General features: G+C 43.7%; 1 protein-coding gene across 1 annotated transcript in view; it reads left to right on the top strand.

The window, feature by feature from the left end:
• SYN3 (synapsin III) overlaps window positions 1-18,258 on the top strand; it is a 594,890-nt gene that overhangs the window by 553,318 nt on the left and 23,314 nt on the right. Inside the window, exons 8-9 of the mRNA XM_082255354.1 lie at window positions 1,273-1,415; window positions 18,020-18,094. Of these exons, the coding sequence (XP_082111480.1) occupies window positions 1,273-1,415; window positions 18,020-18,094 (218 nt within the window). The remainder of the gene's footprint in view (window positions 1-1,272; window positions 1,416-18,019; window positions 18,095-18,258) is intronic.

The raw sequence follows: 18,258 nt of genomic DNA, 5'->3' as shown, positions 1-18,258 counted from the left end.
CACCATTTTGGAGCTTTGTTGGTGCATGACTGCTTCAGGTTCACCAAAAGTAAATATAAAGGCGATTCCGTTTTATGATTGGGGATCTACTACACACTACAGAACTTTTATACAGTAAGGAAAAGTCAGAACCTTATAGGGTAATAATTTCTGTTTGTTTTGACCTATTAGAGAGCCGTTCCCTAAAGCCAGTTATAGACTATTCAAATCTCTGCCTGTTGAGCAGGGACTGGCCGAAATTTATATGTGCAGGCTGAACGTACCCAAGTTGATTGATCGATCAACTTGGGTTCAACCATCATGTCTGATTTGTCATGTGATTATTGCCATAGTTTATAGTGGCTAGAAATAATCACTGTGTGTTCTCTCAGCCAAAAGGCTCCCCCTTTGGGAGAAAACAACCGTGGGTGGGGGAGGGGGAGTCGAGCGATTTTCTTTCTTGCAACCCGGGCTTGCAGGAACAAAGATCAGTCCATCTATGGCTGGCTTAAGTACTGTCCTGGAAAATCACATTTTCTATCAGCATGTACCCCCTTGTGGTCTAAACCTGACCATAGATGGAGCCATTTTCTTTCCTGCAATCATGGGTTTTCTTTCCACCCTCCCATGGAGCTCATTGTATTCTCCTGACAGGTTGGCACCGGAAGTCCTCATGGCCAGGAGAACACACAGTGGTTATTGCTAGTGGCGATCTCTGCTAGCACTAATCGCATAAAAAAATGAACATGCTGGTAGTATAAAAGTTGATCGATCAATCAACTTAAGTACAATCAGCCCGCCCATAGATGGTTTGAATCATGGCTGGTCCCTGCTGAGCCGAATGAGATTCGAATCGTGTATGGCTGTCTTTAAACTGATGCTAACCTGAATATGGAGTGGTTGGGAAGGCAAGGACTTTAACTGCACAAAAGTATTAAAAAACAATTTTATTAGTAAATTCCTAAAAAAGGGGGTTTTTTACAATGAAATGTAAACATTTAGCCTCAGACAAGGCATAGATAAATCACTATATCAGTGGGGCTGATTGGTAACTAGTACAGAATAACAGACTATACAAAACTCTTAATAACAAAATGTGGGTGGGTACATCACATCAGAGAGATCTGGTGAAGGGTGACAGAGGATGAAACTGCCGTCCATCAAGATCGGTTGATGCTGTATTCAAGTATTCACATTGCTCATATTCACATTGCTCCCTGATGATGCTAACCTGAATCTCTGCCATTATTTATGGGTTATATCACATCTTACCTCCTTTTCTTTTTTCCTTAGGTTAAAGTGGATAATCAGTATGACTTTCAGGATATGGCTAGTATCGTGGCCATGGCGAAGACCTACGTGACCACTGAGCCATTCATAGACTCCAAATATGACATCCGCATTCAGAAAATCGGCAATAACTACAAAGCCTATATGTAAGTGTTTCTGTGTGTTGGGATGGGGGTTGTGTAATATTTGAAGAAACTGCCCAAACAAAATTTGAAAAAACTATCAGCCGGCCAGTGATGTGCTTAGCACTGAATGCAAAATCAATGTTTCCACTTCATCCCTGTCAGTCTCTTAAATGACTGCTTGCCAGATCTGCAAGCAGCATAATTCACCTAGATCAGTGGTCTCCAACCTGTGGGCCGATGTGGCCCTTTACTTGCCTTCAGGGCGGTTTGAAGGAATTTGGGGGCCCCAAGCAAAATGGACATGGAGGCCCCCCCGCACACACCCAAAGCCTACAGGAACCACATCATAGCCATACAGTTTAAGTTCACCCACACTTTATATAAATAATACAGTATTGTTCCCAATTGGACAATTGGTCCAATTTTTGCACGAAAAAATGGAGTGACAGACTGTCAGTGTGATCATACCTATCGCTGGCCTGGTCCGGTCCACGTGTGTGAGGAGGATGTGATGACTCGTGGTGTGTCTCTCACTGGCAAAGTTCGCTGGCCTGGTGGGGTGGCGCCACCCCCGCGCACGCTTTAGGCTGCCTAGGCTGGGGTGGGGCTGGTGCACACTGCGCAGATGCGTGCTGCCGCCGCGCACTCTCCCCCTGGCCCTAGCGAGCCGGCGCCGCGTGACGTCGTGCCGCTCCTCCGCTGTCACAGGCCGGCTGTGTGTTGTTAGGCCTGTGTGTGTGAGGCGCTGCACGCGGCCGCGCCGTTTGTGTTTTGGGTTTTTGAGATAATGTCAATCTGTGTCTTGGGTCTTGGCGCCCCAGGTCAGCTCTTGGCCCCAAGCAATTGCTTGTTTTGCCTGCCTTGACGCAACTGGCCTGCTTGCCTTTATCCGGCCTTAGAGGCATTATTCATGCCACTGACACCAACAATGGGGTATATTTCCTGCCATTGACACCAACAATGGGGCACATCTCTTTCCACTGACACCAACCATGGGGCATAATTCCTTCCACTGACAGCATGTTTTTACTGCTAGGTGCCCTGTCTAGCCTGTCCAGCCAAACAGCCGCCAATCTCTAATAGAGTTTTAGTACTTATCTCAAAATGAATAAGTGGCATGTAACCAGTTCTTAAAAGAGTAAATATTTTCTTAATTTACTGTGACACTGGTGAGATGCTTATTATGTTTATGCCCACTTGTGCTCACATGTAAAGGTCAAGATGCCACATCTTAAATTTAAGTCGATTTACTTTGATTAAAACAATTTATTATAATAAACTTTAAACTTTTTAAAAGGTCTCCATTTGAGTACAACAAATCTTTTTGGTGTATGGGTTAAACCTACTTTGAGATGAGGTAATTGAAGCTCTGTCGGAGTGACTTACTTTCCTCATCTATTTACATGAATTGCGTTGCTGACGCCACTGGCCTGGACAGATCCAGCAATGAAGGTCCTTCCCCCCCGACGTGAATGCACAAGATTACTGGAAAGCACTCTACCACAAGGTGGCTGGGTTCAGCTGGGAGAGGAACATGTGGTCAATGGATGAGACGATTTTGGGAGATCCCTCGGATGTGAAAGGAGAACTCCCTGGTGACTCAATTGAGATTTCCTTACAGTGGAGTCACCAGAGGACAGAACGACATCCCACCCTCCACCTGATCTCCGTCAGCTGAATCAGCCTTTCACGTCAGGATCCTCCTTAACCACAGAGGCTTAGCTGATACTTTCCTGGGTGGAATTATTTACATGAGTCTATAACGTCAAGCACACATTGACTTTTGCAAAAAAAAAACTGAACAGCTAAGTAAGCAGTGTAAGGACCGTTTAGCCAGCCAATAGTTTTGCAGAATAAGGCAAAAAGTTTCTCTAACAAAATATAATCATAATGCTAGATTAAAGTAGATTATCTAAGACACTGTCATTACAAAAAAAGTCCTATTTTCACAATTTTTGTATTCTTGGTTGTATTTTAGTGCTGCAGATGTTCTGTGGCCTCTTTGCAGCCACTTCCCATCTACATGCACTCCAATGATGACTGAGTGACATTTCTCAGGGTGGATTTACTAAGGGTGTCAACAGAGGAACATGTCTGAGTAATAGGAGTTGAAATGGCCACTTGTAGTCTCCATGTGTGTGACTGGGAGACATTACAGGAGCACAACTGGGAAACAGGGAAGGAGCTTGGTCACTCTTTAACAGGAAGTGCTTGGGCATGGACTTTAATAGGAGGACCATCAGACATTATTTCATGTAAGACAGCATATTTGAAAATATTGAAAATTACTTCGGAAATTAAATTATATGCAATTTTAGCAATTGGGCTTACATCTACTTTAAAAGAAATCTGTAAGCACACGAACCCTTATTTGTGAAAGTTTAAGCTTTGGATCTTTCATTCTCATAGCTGCTTAAAGAGTAACCCCACTTTTGTTGAGAAAAAAACATTCCCCTCTGGGTGATCTCCGTACATTACAAGGATTTTAACAAATTTTGTTGCAGATACCTACCTTTTGTTATCCTGAAGAAATCATTGTCTGTTATGCCCCATACACACGTGCAGATTATCTGCAGACTTTTGTCTGCAGACTTACCAAAACCATATAATATGAGGTCAAACCTAAACACTTTTAATTTGTATGCAATCCGGCAGGCCCTTGCACTACATGGAAAAGGTAAGTCTGCAGACAAAAGTCTGCAGATAATCTGCACGTGTGTACGGGGCATTACACTGTGCCTCTGTGCTGAGCGGGTCAAATGAGAGTGGTTTCATAATTATCTGTCAGCTGTGGCAGCTGTAGGGCTCTAATCCGGAAAGCTGCTGGGCCTGCATCCCTTTAGACGTGTTCTATTGGGAGAATCTCATCAAAAATGACATTTTTATTGCAGGGGATGCCAGAAATCTGACTTGTATCTTGAGCAGACTTCTGGGAAAATTGGTGAGCCAATCACACAAGTGGGAAATTATGTTTCTGGGGTGTGGTCAGTACACATTCTGTGTACAGAAAAGCTCCAGGTAGCCATATTGCATTGCGATTTCTGAAAATTACAACAGCTGCAGATTGAAAAGGAAAGGTACTTTTTAATAACATTTAATTACAATATGATTTGTGTCGCAATTGTATACGCTATATTATTTTTTCTTTATTTGCTATTTTATTCCCCACGAAAGTGGAGCTACCCTTTAAGTTTTAAGTGAGCTGCTGATCTGTGGCAAGCATGCAGGCAGTGAAGTATCTGGACACCAAAATATGCACCCTACATTGTTGGATCAGCAGCTCACTAGGTGGTGCAGGACGGATGAGGATGGATGTTCAAAGACAAGTCAACAATCTACCTGTAGAGCTGGCCATACATGGTCCAATTAAAGCAAGTAATGCAACCTGAATGTACAAGTAACCAGTTATTCCCATCAAAAGAAATATAGCTCACAATTCTCCTATCTGTAAATGGAACATCACTTCACTGTATGTACATCACATCTATTCTTTGGCCAAATTGGGAAGAAGACAAATATATTGATGTTTGGGAGAACAGATTCAGGACAAGCAGATGCCCCTCTTTGGAATGTCCCCAAAGCCTGTCCGTAGGCACCCTTTAACTGCAATAGGAGCATTAGATTGTAAATTACCCCCAAAGGAAAAAGAGATTGATGTGAATTGCAGAAAAAGAGGACACCAGTACTTGCTGATATTCACCTCATCTGTAGCATATTGAAATTATGTGATGGAAATAAAGATAGTTGGCAAAAACTGGATCAATTTTTCTGAAGCAGAGCCCAACTGAGGGAGAAACACTGTAGTGCTCTCTCACATTCAGTGAGTTTGGTTGAAAAGGTAAAGTGGAGGAGGTCCCCCTTGCACTGATGATGAACAAGCCCGATATCGGTTCCAGTTGGAATTGGAGTTTGTTCAGTGCCTGGCAAATCCGAATTACCTTAACTGAGAGGATGATATGAGCCCTGTTGAACTTTGGGAACCTGCCATACCTATCTATATGGAGAGAAGCAGTTTGATAATCCCTATGATTTTACAGAGTGCAATTTACATATTGTTCTGGTAAGAGGCCTTCTTAGTTTCTGCACGTATGATGAAGAGCACATTTCTTTTGTGTGGTCACAAGGAGTCTTTGTTTGGAACATTATATTTTGCACTTACCTAATATCCGCCGGGTAAGTAGGAAGTTCACCAGGTGGAGGGATATCAACACCATTATTTGATACATCACCTTTATTTACACCTGTTTATGTGTCACCATATTTATAATCGAAGGCGTTTCATCACTTTGGACTTTGGGACTTTTATAATTATATTCGTTTTGGTCACATTCATTTGTTTATGTTTTATTGGATTTAGCGCACCATCCATATTTACACATTTATCATTACTTTTCTGGTAGCAGCTTAATCACAGATCAGCGCACCTTTTTTCATACACATAATGCCCCATATTACCTCCTGTCTATCAGCCTCCAGCTTCTCTGGGTTCAGATGCTGCTCTTCCCTGCTCAAAGCACCCCCCTCTTAAACTATACTGAGCCACATGCCCTCAACATGGGGGTGGTGCTTTGGGGTAGGGTCCACTCACTCGCCTGTATACACAAATTATCACAGGTAGGTCCATGTAAAAATAAAAGGAAAAATACAAAAACACATATAGAAAAAAAAAAAGAAAAGGAATGTGACAACACCTTACCTGCAGTTGGTACAGCACACTCTATCTCAAAGGAGTATACAGGTTCAGCACACCTCCCAACAACCCCTGAGCATGTACCAACAGATCATAGCATCTATTACAGTTCTATGTCCTGAAAAAACTACAGTGTAAGATCATTAAAAAAATGGAGGTCAATGAAGGCAATGACAAGGTACATACCATTTCTTCAATCTGAAACCATATATGGAGAGTCCACCCATTACCCCCCCCCCCCCATACCTTCTCAAACTTATGCGGTACTCCCCTACTAATATAAGTAGCTTTATGGAGTGTAACAACCTTATTAACCAATGCCTTTTGCCTTAGGATTTAATAGTAGGAGCAGTAGTTTTCTTCCAAGAGAGGAATATTTGCTTTCTAGTGTAGCACCCTATAGGTAGGGGCTAGGTAAAATAGAGTGGGCTTTGTCTGCCTAACAGTAGAGTCATGATTTATTTTTGTCAGGTAGGTTGTCATGGCTTCCAGGTGTGTCTGCTGAGAGGGGAGTCCCCCCTACTGGCTTTGTGAAAGGCTTCTCATAGGGCAGTGGAGGAAACCCAATCAGGGACACATTCAGGCTTGTAACTACCCCAGAAGGCAGATTCTGTCGCAGAGGATTCTGGGAGTGGGTATAAGTTTGAAGGGAGTGCATGACTCATTGTCTTTGGCGGGAAGCAGAGTCCCAGGAGGTAGAGGACGGCTGTCTCTGCTCCTGTCAAAGGAAGCGGATGTCTCTGGGTGCTGCCTGAGAATCCAGAGGGTGCTGAGTTGAGCTGAAGGGGATCCGGTGTGCCGAGAACCAGCGGAGAGAGAGAGGGGTCCAGTCCCAGGAAAGCCTACAAAGGTCGTGAGTACTGCAGATTGCCACTGGGGGTCTGCCTAGTGTCAGAGGGGACCACTCCGGAGAAGGTTCTGGGATCCAAGTGTCAGCTAGCTGTAAAGGGGGTGCCTTTACCTTTGCCAAACTTGCAGTTTGGGCCCTGAAGAGTCAGTGTACAGTGTGGAGTGTACCAGTTGAAAGTTGTAGCAGCACAGGAATTTACAAAGAGCTACCTCAAGCCAGCGCAGGGCTGGAGAGAGCTATTCACTAACTTTTAAGCAAAGCGGTGTCAGGAGTCAAGTATTCTACAGTCCTGGATCTTCTGAATTAAAGTTGAGGTTCCAGCACAGTTTTCAGTGTTACAGTGTATTCAAGCATCAGGAAGCATTTGCTAGTGTCAGCTGGCGTCAAGACAGCGCTAATAGGCATTTCTTGCGATGCTGGAGAGGTAACCGGTAACAATGGCAGACAAAACCTGCTACACTAGCATAATACAGCAGGAGAGTAAGCAAGGTGCGTATGGCTCTAATGGAGGCTAGCTCCTCAACTGTGCCCAGCAGACTGTTTTCACAAAGGGACTAAAAGGGAATCATTAAAATAGATTTTAATGGGAGCACAATCCCAGAAAATATGCAGAAAAATCTGCTTCGGGAGCAGTGCAAGGCCAGCAAGAGGAGGGGACAGTGCCAAAGATCTTTCCTAACTTAGCAAGTGTCAAGTAACTATGATGCAGGAATTTATAATGGATAGGGTGGTCTCTAGCTGATTTTTGCCTAGTGAATGGAGCTTCCCATACCTCCTCCCAGCCTTCCCCATCCAAATCTGGTACAACTGCCACCCACTTGGCTTTACAAGCACTGAGTAGTTAGTTTGATGGTCTCAGGAAAAATACATTTATACAGAACTGACAGAAGTTTAACCAGATCCTCATCTCTCAGCAGGGCCTCTTAATCTGAGGGGGAGATTGACACTAGAGAACACCCATACTGCCACTGATAGACATGTCATAATTATATGAATCTGAAAAACTGGGTATCTGGCTAATTGAACAGGGATTTTAACTCCTCAAATGTTCTAGGCCTTCCATTATGCGCAATATTTGCAAGTTTCTTAACCACTTGCCGACCAGCCACTATAGTTATACTGCGGCAGATCGGCTCTGTTACACGAAACAACGTACCTGTACATCGTTTCGTGTAGCAGATAGTGGAGGCGTGGAAACGCAGCAAGCCCTATGGGGATAGTGCTACATGAACTCCAAACATAGTCCAAAATACTGGCTCTTCAAACCCAGAAAAGTTTGGCTAGATGGGGTTCTTCCACAGCGGAGTGTGGGGCGATGGAGAACATGGGCCTCCAAATGCAACTCCATGAGCTTCCTTCCAGGCTCAAAGAAACAAGCGCATAGAGATGGTTTTACTATGGGGAGATCTAGTGCCTCTATAAACCAAATGAGTTAATGCCTCATAAGAGCCCACTATTGCTGCCTCAAGAACAACTGTTGCATCATCATAGGGACTAGTCAGCCACCTATGTGCAAATACCAGCTGTCCATCTAGGAAGTACCGCATTTATCAGCGTATAACACGCACCTTAATTTTATGAAGGAAGCTTCAGGAAAAAAAACTTACATTTTAAATAAAGAACTCACCATTGCAGCTTGATCTGTGCCTATATGCAGCCTCACCACTGCCCACCAATGCAGCTTGATCTGTACCCATATGCAGCCTCACCATTGTCCATCATTGCAGCCTGATCTGTGCCGAATTTCAGAGGGATCTCCTGTGTACTCGGTGCTCGCAGTCACACACTGTCCCTTCTCCTTGTCCGGCTCTTTTGATAGACAGAACACTGGTCCAATGCTAGGACATGTGACGTCTATCCTAAGAGCCGGTCCAGGAGCCCCCCCCCTTCCCCTCTGAGGCAGCTAGGTACAATATCGGCGCATAACACGCACACACGATTTGCCCCCTATTTTCAAGGGGAAAAAGTGAGTGTTATACGCCGATAAATACGGTACTTATATAAAAATTTGGCATGGCCAGGCCCCCTTCTTTCCAAGGCTGCTGCAATATGGTTAATTTAATTCTGGGAGTACCTTCTTGCCACAGAAAATCAGAGATCAGACTGTTTAACGAGTTAAAGAGGACTTTAGGATCCACACCGGTGGAATTTCTGATTAGATAAAATAGATAAAATAATAAAGGAAGGAACGTCTTTCTAATTAAATTGATTTTGCCTATCAAGGACAATGGGAGATTTTTCCAGGCATTAATGTGTTGTTTAAAGTGGGCAATGAGAGGGGAAATGTTTAGCCTGATAAAATCAGATACAGAGTTTGTAATGTTGGGCCCCAAGTATTTCACCTGACTAAGCCATTGAAAAGGAAGATTTGTAGAGTACTGCCCCACCCACCCGACCCCGGGAAGGACTTTAGACTTGTGACAATTAACCCGTAGACCAGAAAAGGAAGCTACCCAATTCCAATTGGTCAATGCAGAGGTTAAGGATGCACCCAAGTCCCCTAAGAATAGTACCAGGTCAGCATATAATGCAGTCTTTCAATCTAAGCTGCCTACCTGTATGCCACGTACCACAGCGGAGGATCGGAGCACAATGGCTATAGGCTCCATCAATAATTCAAATATCACCGGTAACAAGGGGCAGCCCTGCCTGGTACCACGACCAACTGCAAAATATCCCGACAGTCTGTCCCCTGTTTTGATATCCGCCACCGGATTGTCATATAGTAACTGTATCCAATATAGAAGAACTTCGCCAAAACCCATTGGGGTCAGTACTACCCACATATAGGTCCAGTCCACTGAATCAAACACTTTTTCTAGGTCTAAAAAAGACCATAGCTTGATTGTCTGGGGAGTCAGAATGGAGCTCAGTATGAGTATAAACCCTCCGTAAATTAATGTCTGTGGCCTTGGCCGGCATTAAGCCCGTCTGGTCAGGGGATACTAGGAGATACAAAACTTTGGTAAGTCTAGTGGCCAATACCTTGGTCAGTATTTTCAGGTCCATAATGAGGAGGGAAATGGGCCTTTATGATTCACATTTTATTGGGTCTTTATCCGGTTTGGCCAAAAGAACCACATGAACCTCATTCAAAAGCTCTAATAGGTTTGCGACATCAACTGCTGGTAGGGGAGAATATAGAGATTTATTAAAGTCCACAAATGTCTGAAGGACTTCCCCTTCAGTGGTCTGAAGGCTCCCATCAGGGGCATACACACAAGGAATTACTGTGGGTGCCTGAATTTCTGCGGTTAGTAGGGCGAGCAATTTCCCATTTTTGTCCCCTTGTTCAATAAACGTTCAACACACTTCTGAGCAATACATTGCATTTAGTTAGAGAGTTGTAGGGCTACATCCCTCCAAGCCTGCCATGCTTGCAGTCAACAAAGCCGGGGAGGGATGCGCTCCTTCTCCTGCAGCGTCTGCACTATGTTATTCTGGTTAGTTCTAGCTGCCTTAATGGCTGAAATATATTCTCTCCCCGCAACAGCCTTAAATGAATCCCAAACAACTTGTGGGGTGGAGCAGTCAATATTGGTCAGCCAGTACAGAAGCTAACCGCACTGTCACTACCATTTGGCCTCAGGCTCCTCTGTCCAGCCAGGCTGAAGGTGCTATGCATGAGGAGTACTATGATCAGGCAACTGCAATGTAATTTGAAGAGGTACATGGTCAGAAATGCCTCCGGCAAGATATGTGGCTTTCATGACCCAGGGTAGCAAGGCCGAATTAGCAAAGGCCATATCTATTCTTGATGATGAATGAAAGCCAGTAGAGAGGAACAAGTATTGTTTCAGCGCAGAGTGTTTTCACTGCCAAGTCTAGGTAAGCTAGGCCGAATCCGCCCAATTTGAGAGTTTCAAATTCGGAACCCTATTGGGATTAGATGTATCTAGAGAAAAATCCAGTATGTTATTAAAAGTCCTCCGCAATAAGCAACTTTAGAGGCATAAGGTGAGCCAACTTATCCAAAATTATGTACAGGATGTTTTTTTGGAAAGGAGGAGGCACATTTATATTGATCACCACTAACTTATGTGTGTTAATTTCAAAGACAACAGCCACATACAGTATCTCACAAAAGTGAGTACACCCCTCACATTTTTGTAAAAATTTTATTATATCTTTTCATGTGACAATACTGAAGAAATGACACTTTGCTACAATGTAAAGTAGTGAGTGTACAGCTTGTATAAACAGTGTAAATTTGCTGTCCCCTCAAAATAACTCAACACACCACCATTAATGTCTAAACCACTGGCAACAAAAGTGAGTACACCCCTAAGTGAAAATGTCCAAATTGGGCCCAAAGTGTCAATATTTTATGTGACCACCATTATGTTCCAGCACTGCCTTGACCTTCTTGGGCATGAATTTCACCAGAGCTTCACAGGCTGCCACTGGAGTCCTCTTCCACTCCTCCATGACGACATCACGGAGCTGGTGGATGTTAGAGACCTTGCGCTCCTCCACCTTCCTTTTGAGGATGCCCCACAGGTCTGGAGACATGCTTGGCAAATCCATCACCTTTATTCTCAGCTTCTTTAGCAAGGCAGTGATCATCTTGGAGGTGTGTTTGGGGTCAATATCATGTTGAAATACTACCCTGCAGCCCAGTCTATGAGCGGAGGGGATCATGCTCTGCTTCCGTATGTCACAGTACATGTTTGCATTCATGGTTCCCTCAATGAACTGTAGCTCCCCAGTGCCAGCAGCACTCATTAAGCCCCAGGCCATGACACTCCCACTGCCATGCTTGACCTTGGGCAAGACACACTTGTCTTTGTACTCCTCACCTGGTTGCCGCCACACACACACTTGACACCATCTGAACCAAATAGGTTTATCTTGGTCTCATCAGACCACAGGACATGGTTCCAGTAGTCCATGTCCTTAGTCTGCTTGTCTTCAGCAAACTGTTTGTAGGCTTTCTTGTGCATCAACTTTAGAACTGGCCTGCTTCTGGGACAACTGCCATGCAGACCAATTTGATTCAGTGTGCGACGTATGGTCTGAGCACTGACAGGCTGACCCCCTACCCCTTCAACCTCTGTAGCAATTCTGGCAGCACTCAAATGTCTATTTCCCAAAGACAACCTCTGAATATGATGCTGAGCATGTGCACTCAACTTCTTTGTTCGACCATGGCAAGGCCTGTTCTGAGTATTGTACCTGTCCTGTTAAACTGCTGTATGGTCTTGGCCACTGTGCTGCAGCTCAGTTTCAGGGTCTTGGCAATCTTCTTATAGCCTAGGCCATCTTTATGCAGAGCAACAATTCTTTTTTTCAGATCCTCCAAGAGTTCTTTGCCATGAGGTGCCATGTTAAACTTCCAGTGATCAGTATGAGAGAATGAGAGTATAACACCAAATTTAACACATCTGCTCCCCATTCACACCTGGGACCTTGTAACACTGACAAGTCACATGACACCGGGGAGGGAAAATGGTTAATTGTGCCCAATTTGGACATTTTCACTTAGGGGTGTACTCACTTTTGTTGCCATCAGTTTAGACATTGTGTTGAGTTTTTTTGAGGGGACAGCAAATTTACACTGTTATACAAGCTGTACACTCACTACTTTACATTGTAGCAAAGTGTAATTTCTTCAGTGCTGTCACATGAAAAGATATAAAAAAATATTTACAAAACTATATGGGGTTTACTCACTTTTGTGAGATACTGTATCTTCCCACAGGGTCAGAAATACCAGTTCCTTTTCATAGACAATATTTTGTTGCCCAATAGATGAGTTTCTTGTAGTAGAACCACATGCGGGTATGGGACTAAAGGTATTGCAGGAAAAGTGCCCTTTTAAACTTAGAGTTTAAGCCTCTGACATGCTACGAGACAATCCAAAGTTGGGATTACATGGTTTAAATGAGTAAATCCAGGGTCCAAAGGCCATTGGGAGGTATAATAGTGGATCAAAGAGCAGTACTGTAGCAATCACAGGCAAAAAAAAGGGGGGGAAAAAAGAAGTCGTATAGAAAGTCAAAGCATCAGCAAACTGGCACTCACAAACAACCTTTAAAGAGAACCTGCAGGAATTGTGGCTCCTCGTCTTCAAGCAGAGGTTAAGCTCGGTTGATGTTGTGGTCAGGAAACCTAGCAAAGGAGGTTGGCTTGACTTCAGCATCTTAGGAGCCAGCAGAACTCAATTAAACCCCACAGAGCCATATCAGTGCAAGAAATCGAGCTAATCAGCAGCCAAAGTGGGATTCTCAAAGTAGTGAGCAGCACCATTATGTATACCTCTCAACTTGCCTGGGTAGAGCATACTATATTGCAGAGCTTTTTCCCTGAGCCTTCTCTTCACATCTATAAAGGATCTTCTGCATTTCTGTAGCTTTGGGGAGAAATCTGTGAAGAAACACAGCACCGTATTTTCATAGCGCACCTGTTATTGCTTCTGAGCCTCCGCCAGGATCAGGTCCCTGTCCTGAATGTTAAGCAACCTAACCAGGAATGGACAATGAGGAGTGCCCAGAGGTCTTGCGCCAGTCGGGACTCTGTGTGCTCTTCCCACCTTATACATTTGGGAGACTTGTAGGTTTAATGTTAGCTTAAACAAGTTTTCGGTAAATATGACAGGCTGATCTCCCTCTGCCCCTCAGGAAGGCCCACCACCTGCACATTATTGTGGCAGAACCTATTTTCAGCATGCACAGTGCAGTTTAGCTCAGCCAGAGCAGTGGTAGTGTGAGAGGAGGTGATGTCCTCCACATCTGAAATGTGGGATGCAGCAGTGCCCCAGGCCCCTGATTTTATTAAATTCCTGTCTGATTAGGCCACATTCTTTCGCCAGGGAGTCTATCTGGGACATAAGCGTGGTTTTACTTGCCTTTATGGCCGCCAGGATGGCTGATCTAGCAGATTCCTGTGGTGGCATTGCAGGAGGCTGCGGGGCTCCACTCTCCCAGATCAGATGCCATGTTGGGCGCATTTACTTCCTCCATCTGCACCGCTACTGATGTCCGGGGAGGAACACGTGGATGCAATATGGCCGCGCTGCATGTAGCTGGCGGTGAGCTCCAGGACCTACCAGGAGGTTGTTTCAGTGCCAATATGCGCCTAGATGGCATAGGCAGCGATGGACTCGATCCCCACAGCGGGGGAAGCTGTTTGCGGAGTAGGATGGCGCTGATGGGCTCCCCAGAGCCAGAATAAAGCGACAGGATTCCAGGAGCCTCTGTGAGATGCGTCCTCTCACATCCCAGCCACACCCCCCAGCTATCTGTCTTATTCAGAGTTTGCTATCGTTTTTTTAAGCTCCTAGTGTGCATGGAGCCTAAATGTACTGTATAAAGGACAAAAAAACAAAATAATAATAATACATGCATTTAAGGGGCAAAAAAAAGATAAATAGTAGTATGACTGTTGAAATGAAAGTTGGTGAATTTAGAAAAAAAAAAAAAATAAGCTGAAATCTATTAAGAATAATGAATTAACTAACAAATATAGGAAACAAGTATTTAATTGCATAGAAACACAAATGAAACTAAAACATCCTATAAGTAAAAAAAAAATTGAAATTGATACAAGAGGTTTTGTTTGCTTGTTTTTGTTTTGCTGCGTCTGCACTTTGCCTGGTATTTGGTAACACACATTTCCCTGCACACCCATAAATCACCATAGTGTGTGAGGTCAGTAGGCGTGTGGAGTGTTATTCCGCATGTCACGGTCATTAGCTGGGCCCTGGTGTGACTCCTATGATTAATGTGTACGGCCAGATGACCCCACATGATGTTGGTGCATAGGGCACGCTATGACGTGATTACAGGCCCAGCCTGGGGGGGGGTTGTCATTTCTGTACATATCCCCCTGGCCAGGCTAAGGAAGTGCATGGCTCACACCCCAGGGCTCCCAGTGTGTTCTCTTGGCACCAGTGAAACATTGAACAATGCAGCGCTGTCTGCGACACATGGCAGAGCCGCAGACGTGCTCTGAGGTCCAAGCCAAACGCCTTCAGCATAATGTAAGATGATGTTTATGAGTGAGAAAATAAAACAGCAGTGATGGGAATGTCAGCTGATGTATCGATTTGTGATCAATTGAGAAACAAGAGATTGCAAAAACAGTCAATTTACCATCTATTAAGACTGAACGATGCAACACACACAGTATTGTTCCACGTTTTTTGCAATAAACTGGAAATATTGATTGAAATATTGGTTTTGTCAAAAATTACGATTGATACTTTTGCACATGTACAAATATTTGATCAATCAGAAGCGATCGTCAAAATTCAGCCACAGCTAATTAATGAGGCAGAATCAATAGGTGGAGAGCTCTCTAAATTGATTAGATAGAGAATCTTTGGTTTATGATTTTTATTCAATTCAATAAGTTTAGTCCCATTGGGGTTTATTTACTAAAGCTGGACAGTGCTCACTTCTGCATAGAAACCAATCAGCTTCTAACTTCAGCTTGTTCAATTAAGCTTTGGCAATAAAACCTGAAAGCTCCACTTTTTTGTGAAAAATAAAACCTGAAAGCTGATTCGTTTTTATCCAGAAGTGAGCCTGATTTTGCACTCTCCGGCTTGAATATTTGATTATATGATCATAGGAATACGTGTGTGGCCACTATTATTAAAAAGCAATGGTAAAGTAATAGTAGTAACCCAACAAAACAGAGGCTATATCCTGTACTGTGTATCAGCCTTGAACCGTGTGCATCATCACTAGTCTATGGGCCCCCTGCCACTTAAGGGCCCCATAAAAAAGTCATATTTATTTGATCTTGAAAGAAAATGACTGTATTTCCTAAATTGTTTACAAAAGATAGAAAAAATGAATTAACTCAAAGAAACAAAAACTTTACATTAAAGACACTATAGAGAAAATACTGTATGAATGTAATGTACTCAATAACAGCTTAAAGTACATAAACCATAGACATCAGGTTCACGATACAGTTTGCCTCTTGAAAGCTCATCTTCTTTCAGCTGTCAGTTTTTTTTAAATGTTGGCGTAGCATAAGTACATGTAATGTACAGTAGTGATGATCATCTCCATCTAGTGGACAACATGCACACTAATTAGTTCAATGTTATCCCACTAGAGCACACGCATGAGAAATGTCCAGAAACCTGCAAGGGGGGCCCCAAGGTTTCTAATGCCTAGGGACCTATACAGAGTTTAATCTGGCACTGCCAATGAGAGAGGAGTGAGGGGCATGGCCAAGCCATGCTGTGTGTGTTTACGGACACACAGTCGAGCTCGGGAGCCACCCACACATTTCCCCTCAGCAGCTAGCTTCCTGAGAGGGCACTCGGAGAAGAGGGGAGGCAAAGAGCACGTCCTCTCGATTCCAGGGGGAGATCCCAGAAGAAGCGGTATAGGGCTGCTCTGTGCAAAACAATTGCATAAAGCAGGTATGTATAACATCTTTGTTATTTTAAGAAAATAAAATGTAACTTTAGAACAACTTTAAAGCCCATTGTTGACAGGGCTCAATAGCATAAGATGTAAATTACACGCAATAATAAATGCATTATAGGAGCAACCCCTTATCGGAAATAGTTTCAGTGAAAGTACTTGAACTGTGCTGCCCTTTTAGCTAACCCATAGTGCTAAAGAATTATTTATCATTGCTAAACAAAGATGGTACACATATAGAGCCCACCATGGTTTTTCTGGGTGGATAAATAAAGGCTAACAGATATTGTTGTTTTTGGTCACTTTTAAAGGGGAGGAGTCAAACAATGGAATGGTGATTCTTAGTTGCGACAGTATTCACATGCTCAGGCTTTTGGACATGTTACCAACACTGAAGGGAGGCTGGAGCAGCATTTTCTCCATAAAATTATTGCTAACATTCTATTACTTTCATTACTCAGACTGATGTCACACTGACACACAGACTTTGCTACCTGATGACCGATTACCAGCTTCAGAATCACATGGAAGAGCCTTTCACTTATCTCTGTAGAATTCCGTGGCGCTTCTAAAACGTTTTGCCCCAGAGGATCCCGTGAAATATTTTGCAGGTATCAGGCCAGGCTCACATCTATGCAGCTCTGCGGTGCGTCTTTTGCGCAGGCACGCCGAATGCAGTGCGGTTCCCAGTGCAGGTGCAATTTTCAGTGCGTGCGGTATGCTATTACGATTCGGGTTTGGCGGCCACATGCATCCAGCGTGTTTTTCTGTGCAGGTGGTTGTGGCTGTGGGTACAGGTAAATTTATTGGGGGGTCATTGAAAAAATGCCACATTGGTGGCTAATGGGATGAATGTCCCTGTACAATGGTGGTCAGGACCCTACTCTTACAGACAGCTAAAAAGATCATTGGTGTCATGCTGCTGACTATGACAAGTGGCATTGGGCCTGGAAATATCCATAAAATCAGATGTCAATGAGCCACAGCTCACGAAACCCATAGTACCTCTGGAGTAACCCTAGTTGAGATAAGTGTTGATTAACAAATAGAACTATTTTATATTAGCACTGGTTATTTATACTCTAAACTCCTATTGCCCTGCCTACAGCCCAAGGGTTGCATCTGGTCCTTTTGGTACTTATTGTGCGGTCCTCAGACCCAACAGCCAATAGAAGGAATGGGAGCACTGCTTTGTAAAGGGGCTGTAATGGTAGTGATCTCTAGCAGTCTCATGTAACATTTCCCCCAATCCCCAACTGTCCCCTGCAGCATGTCTCCATTCTCCAACCACGCCTGGGCTAGTCTAGTCTAAGCTATACAGAAGCCTTGTCAGAAATAGAAGAGTGCTTTCTCTTTCCTTTGTGTGCAGCATTATTGTGCATTTTGCTGGTCTGCAATGAAGCAATAAAACCAGAATGAACATGCTGTATTTAACCTGCTCCAAAGCAGCTCTGAGAATAATGACTGGGTTCTGTGACTTATGTCTGCAGTCTTCCCATACTATGTCATATTGTATAACTTCCAGTGCGAAGGCTAGCAGATGAGCCCAGGGATTAATGGGTGTGGTTGGTGTTAATTATAAGAGAGATTTTAAATAGAGTTCTTTTTTAAATATTTAGAAATATGCATGTGTATGAAAAAAAATGTATCGCTTTACTGTAGGACTCCTGATCTAAAATGCCTTTGCTTGGTGTTGCAGGAGGACATCGATTTCTGGGAACTGGAAGGCAAACACTGGATCGGCCATGTTGGAACAGATTGCCATGACTGACAGGTGAGCCCCAGATTCATAAATACCCAGATTAAACATAGGTCACCCTAATTCCATCAGCTCCGTTTGGGAAAAGGAAACATTTGGTATAGAAAATGGTCCCACTCATTGAATGGTCATCATTTTATAGATGACAACAACTCCAGGCACCATCATTTTAATAGTTT

The sequence above is a fragment of the Pelophylax lessonae genome (assembly GCF_965119305.1).
Source record: "Pelophylax lessonae genome assembly, chromosome: 4".
Classification (NCBI taxonomy): Eukaryota; Metazoa; Chordata; class Amphibia; order Anura; family Ranidae; genus Pelophylax; species Pelophylax lessonae.
Note: the sequence above shows the minus strand (reverse complement) of the source record. Positions and strands in the feature narration are given on the sequence as shown.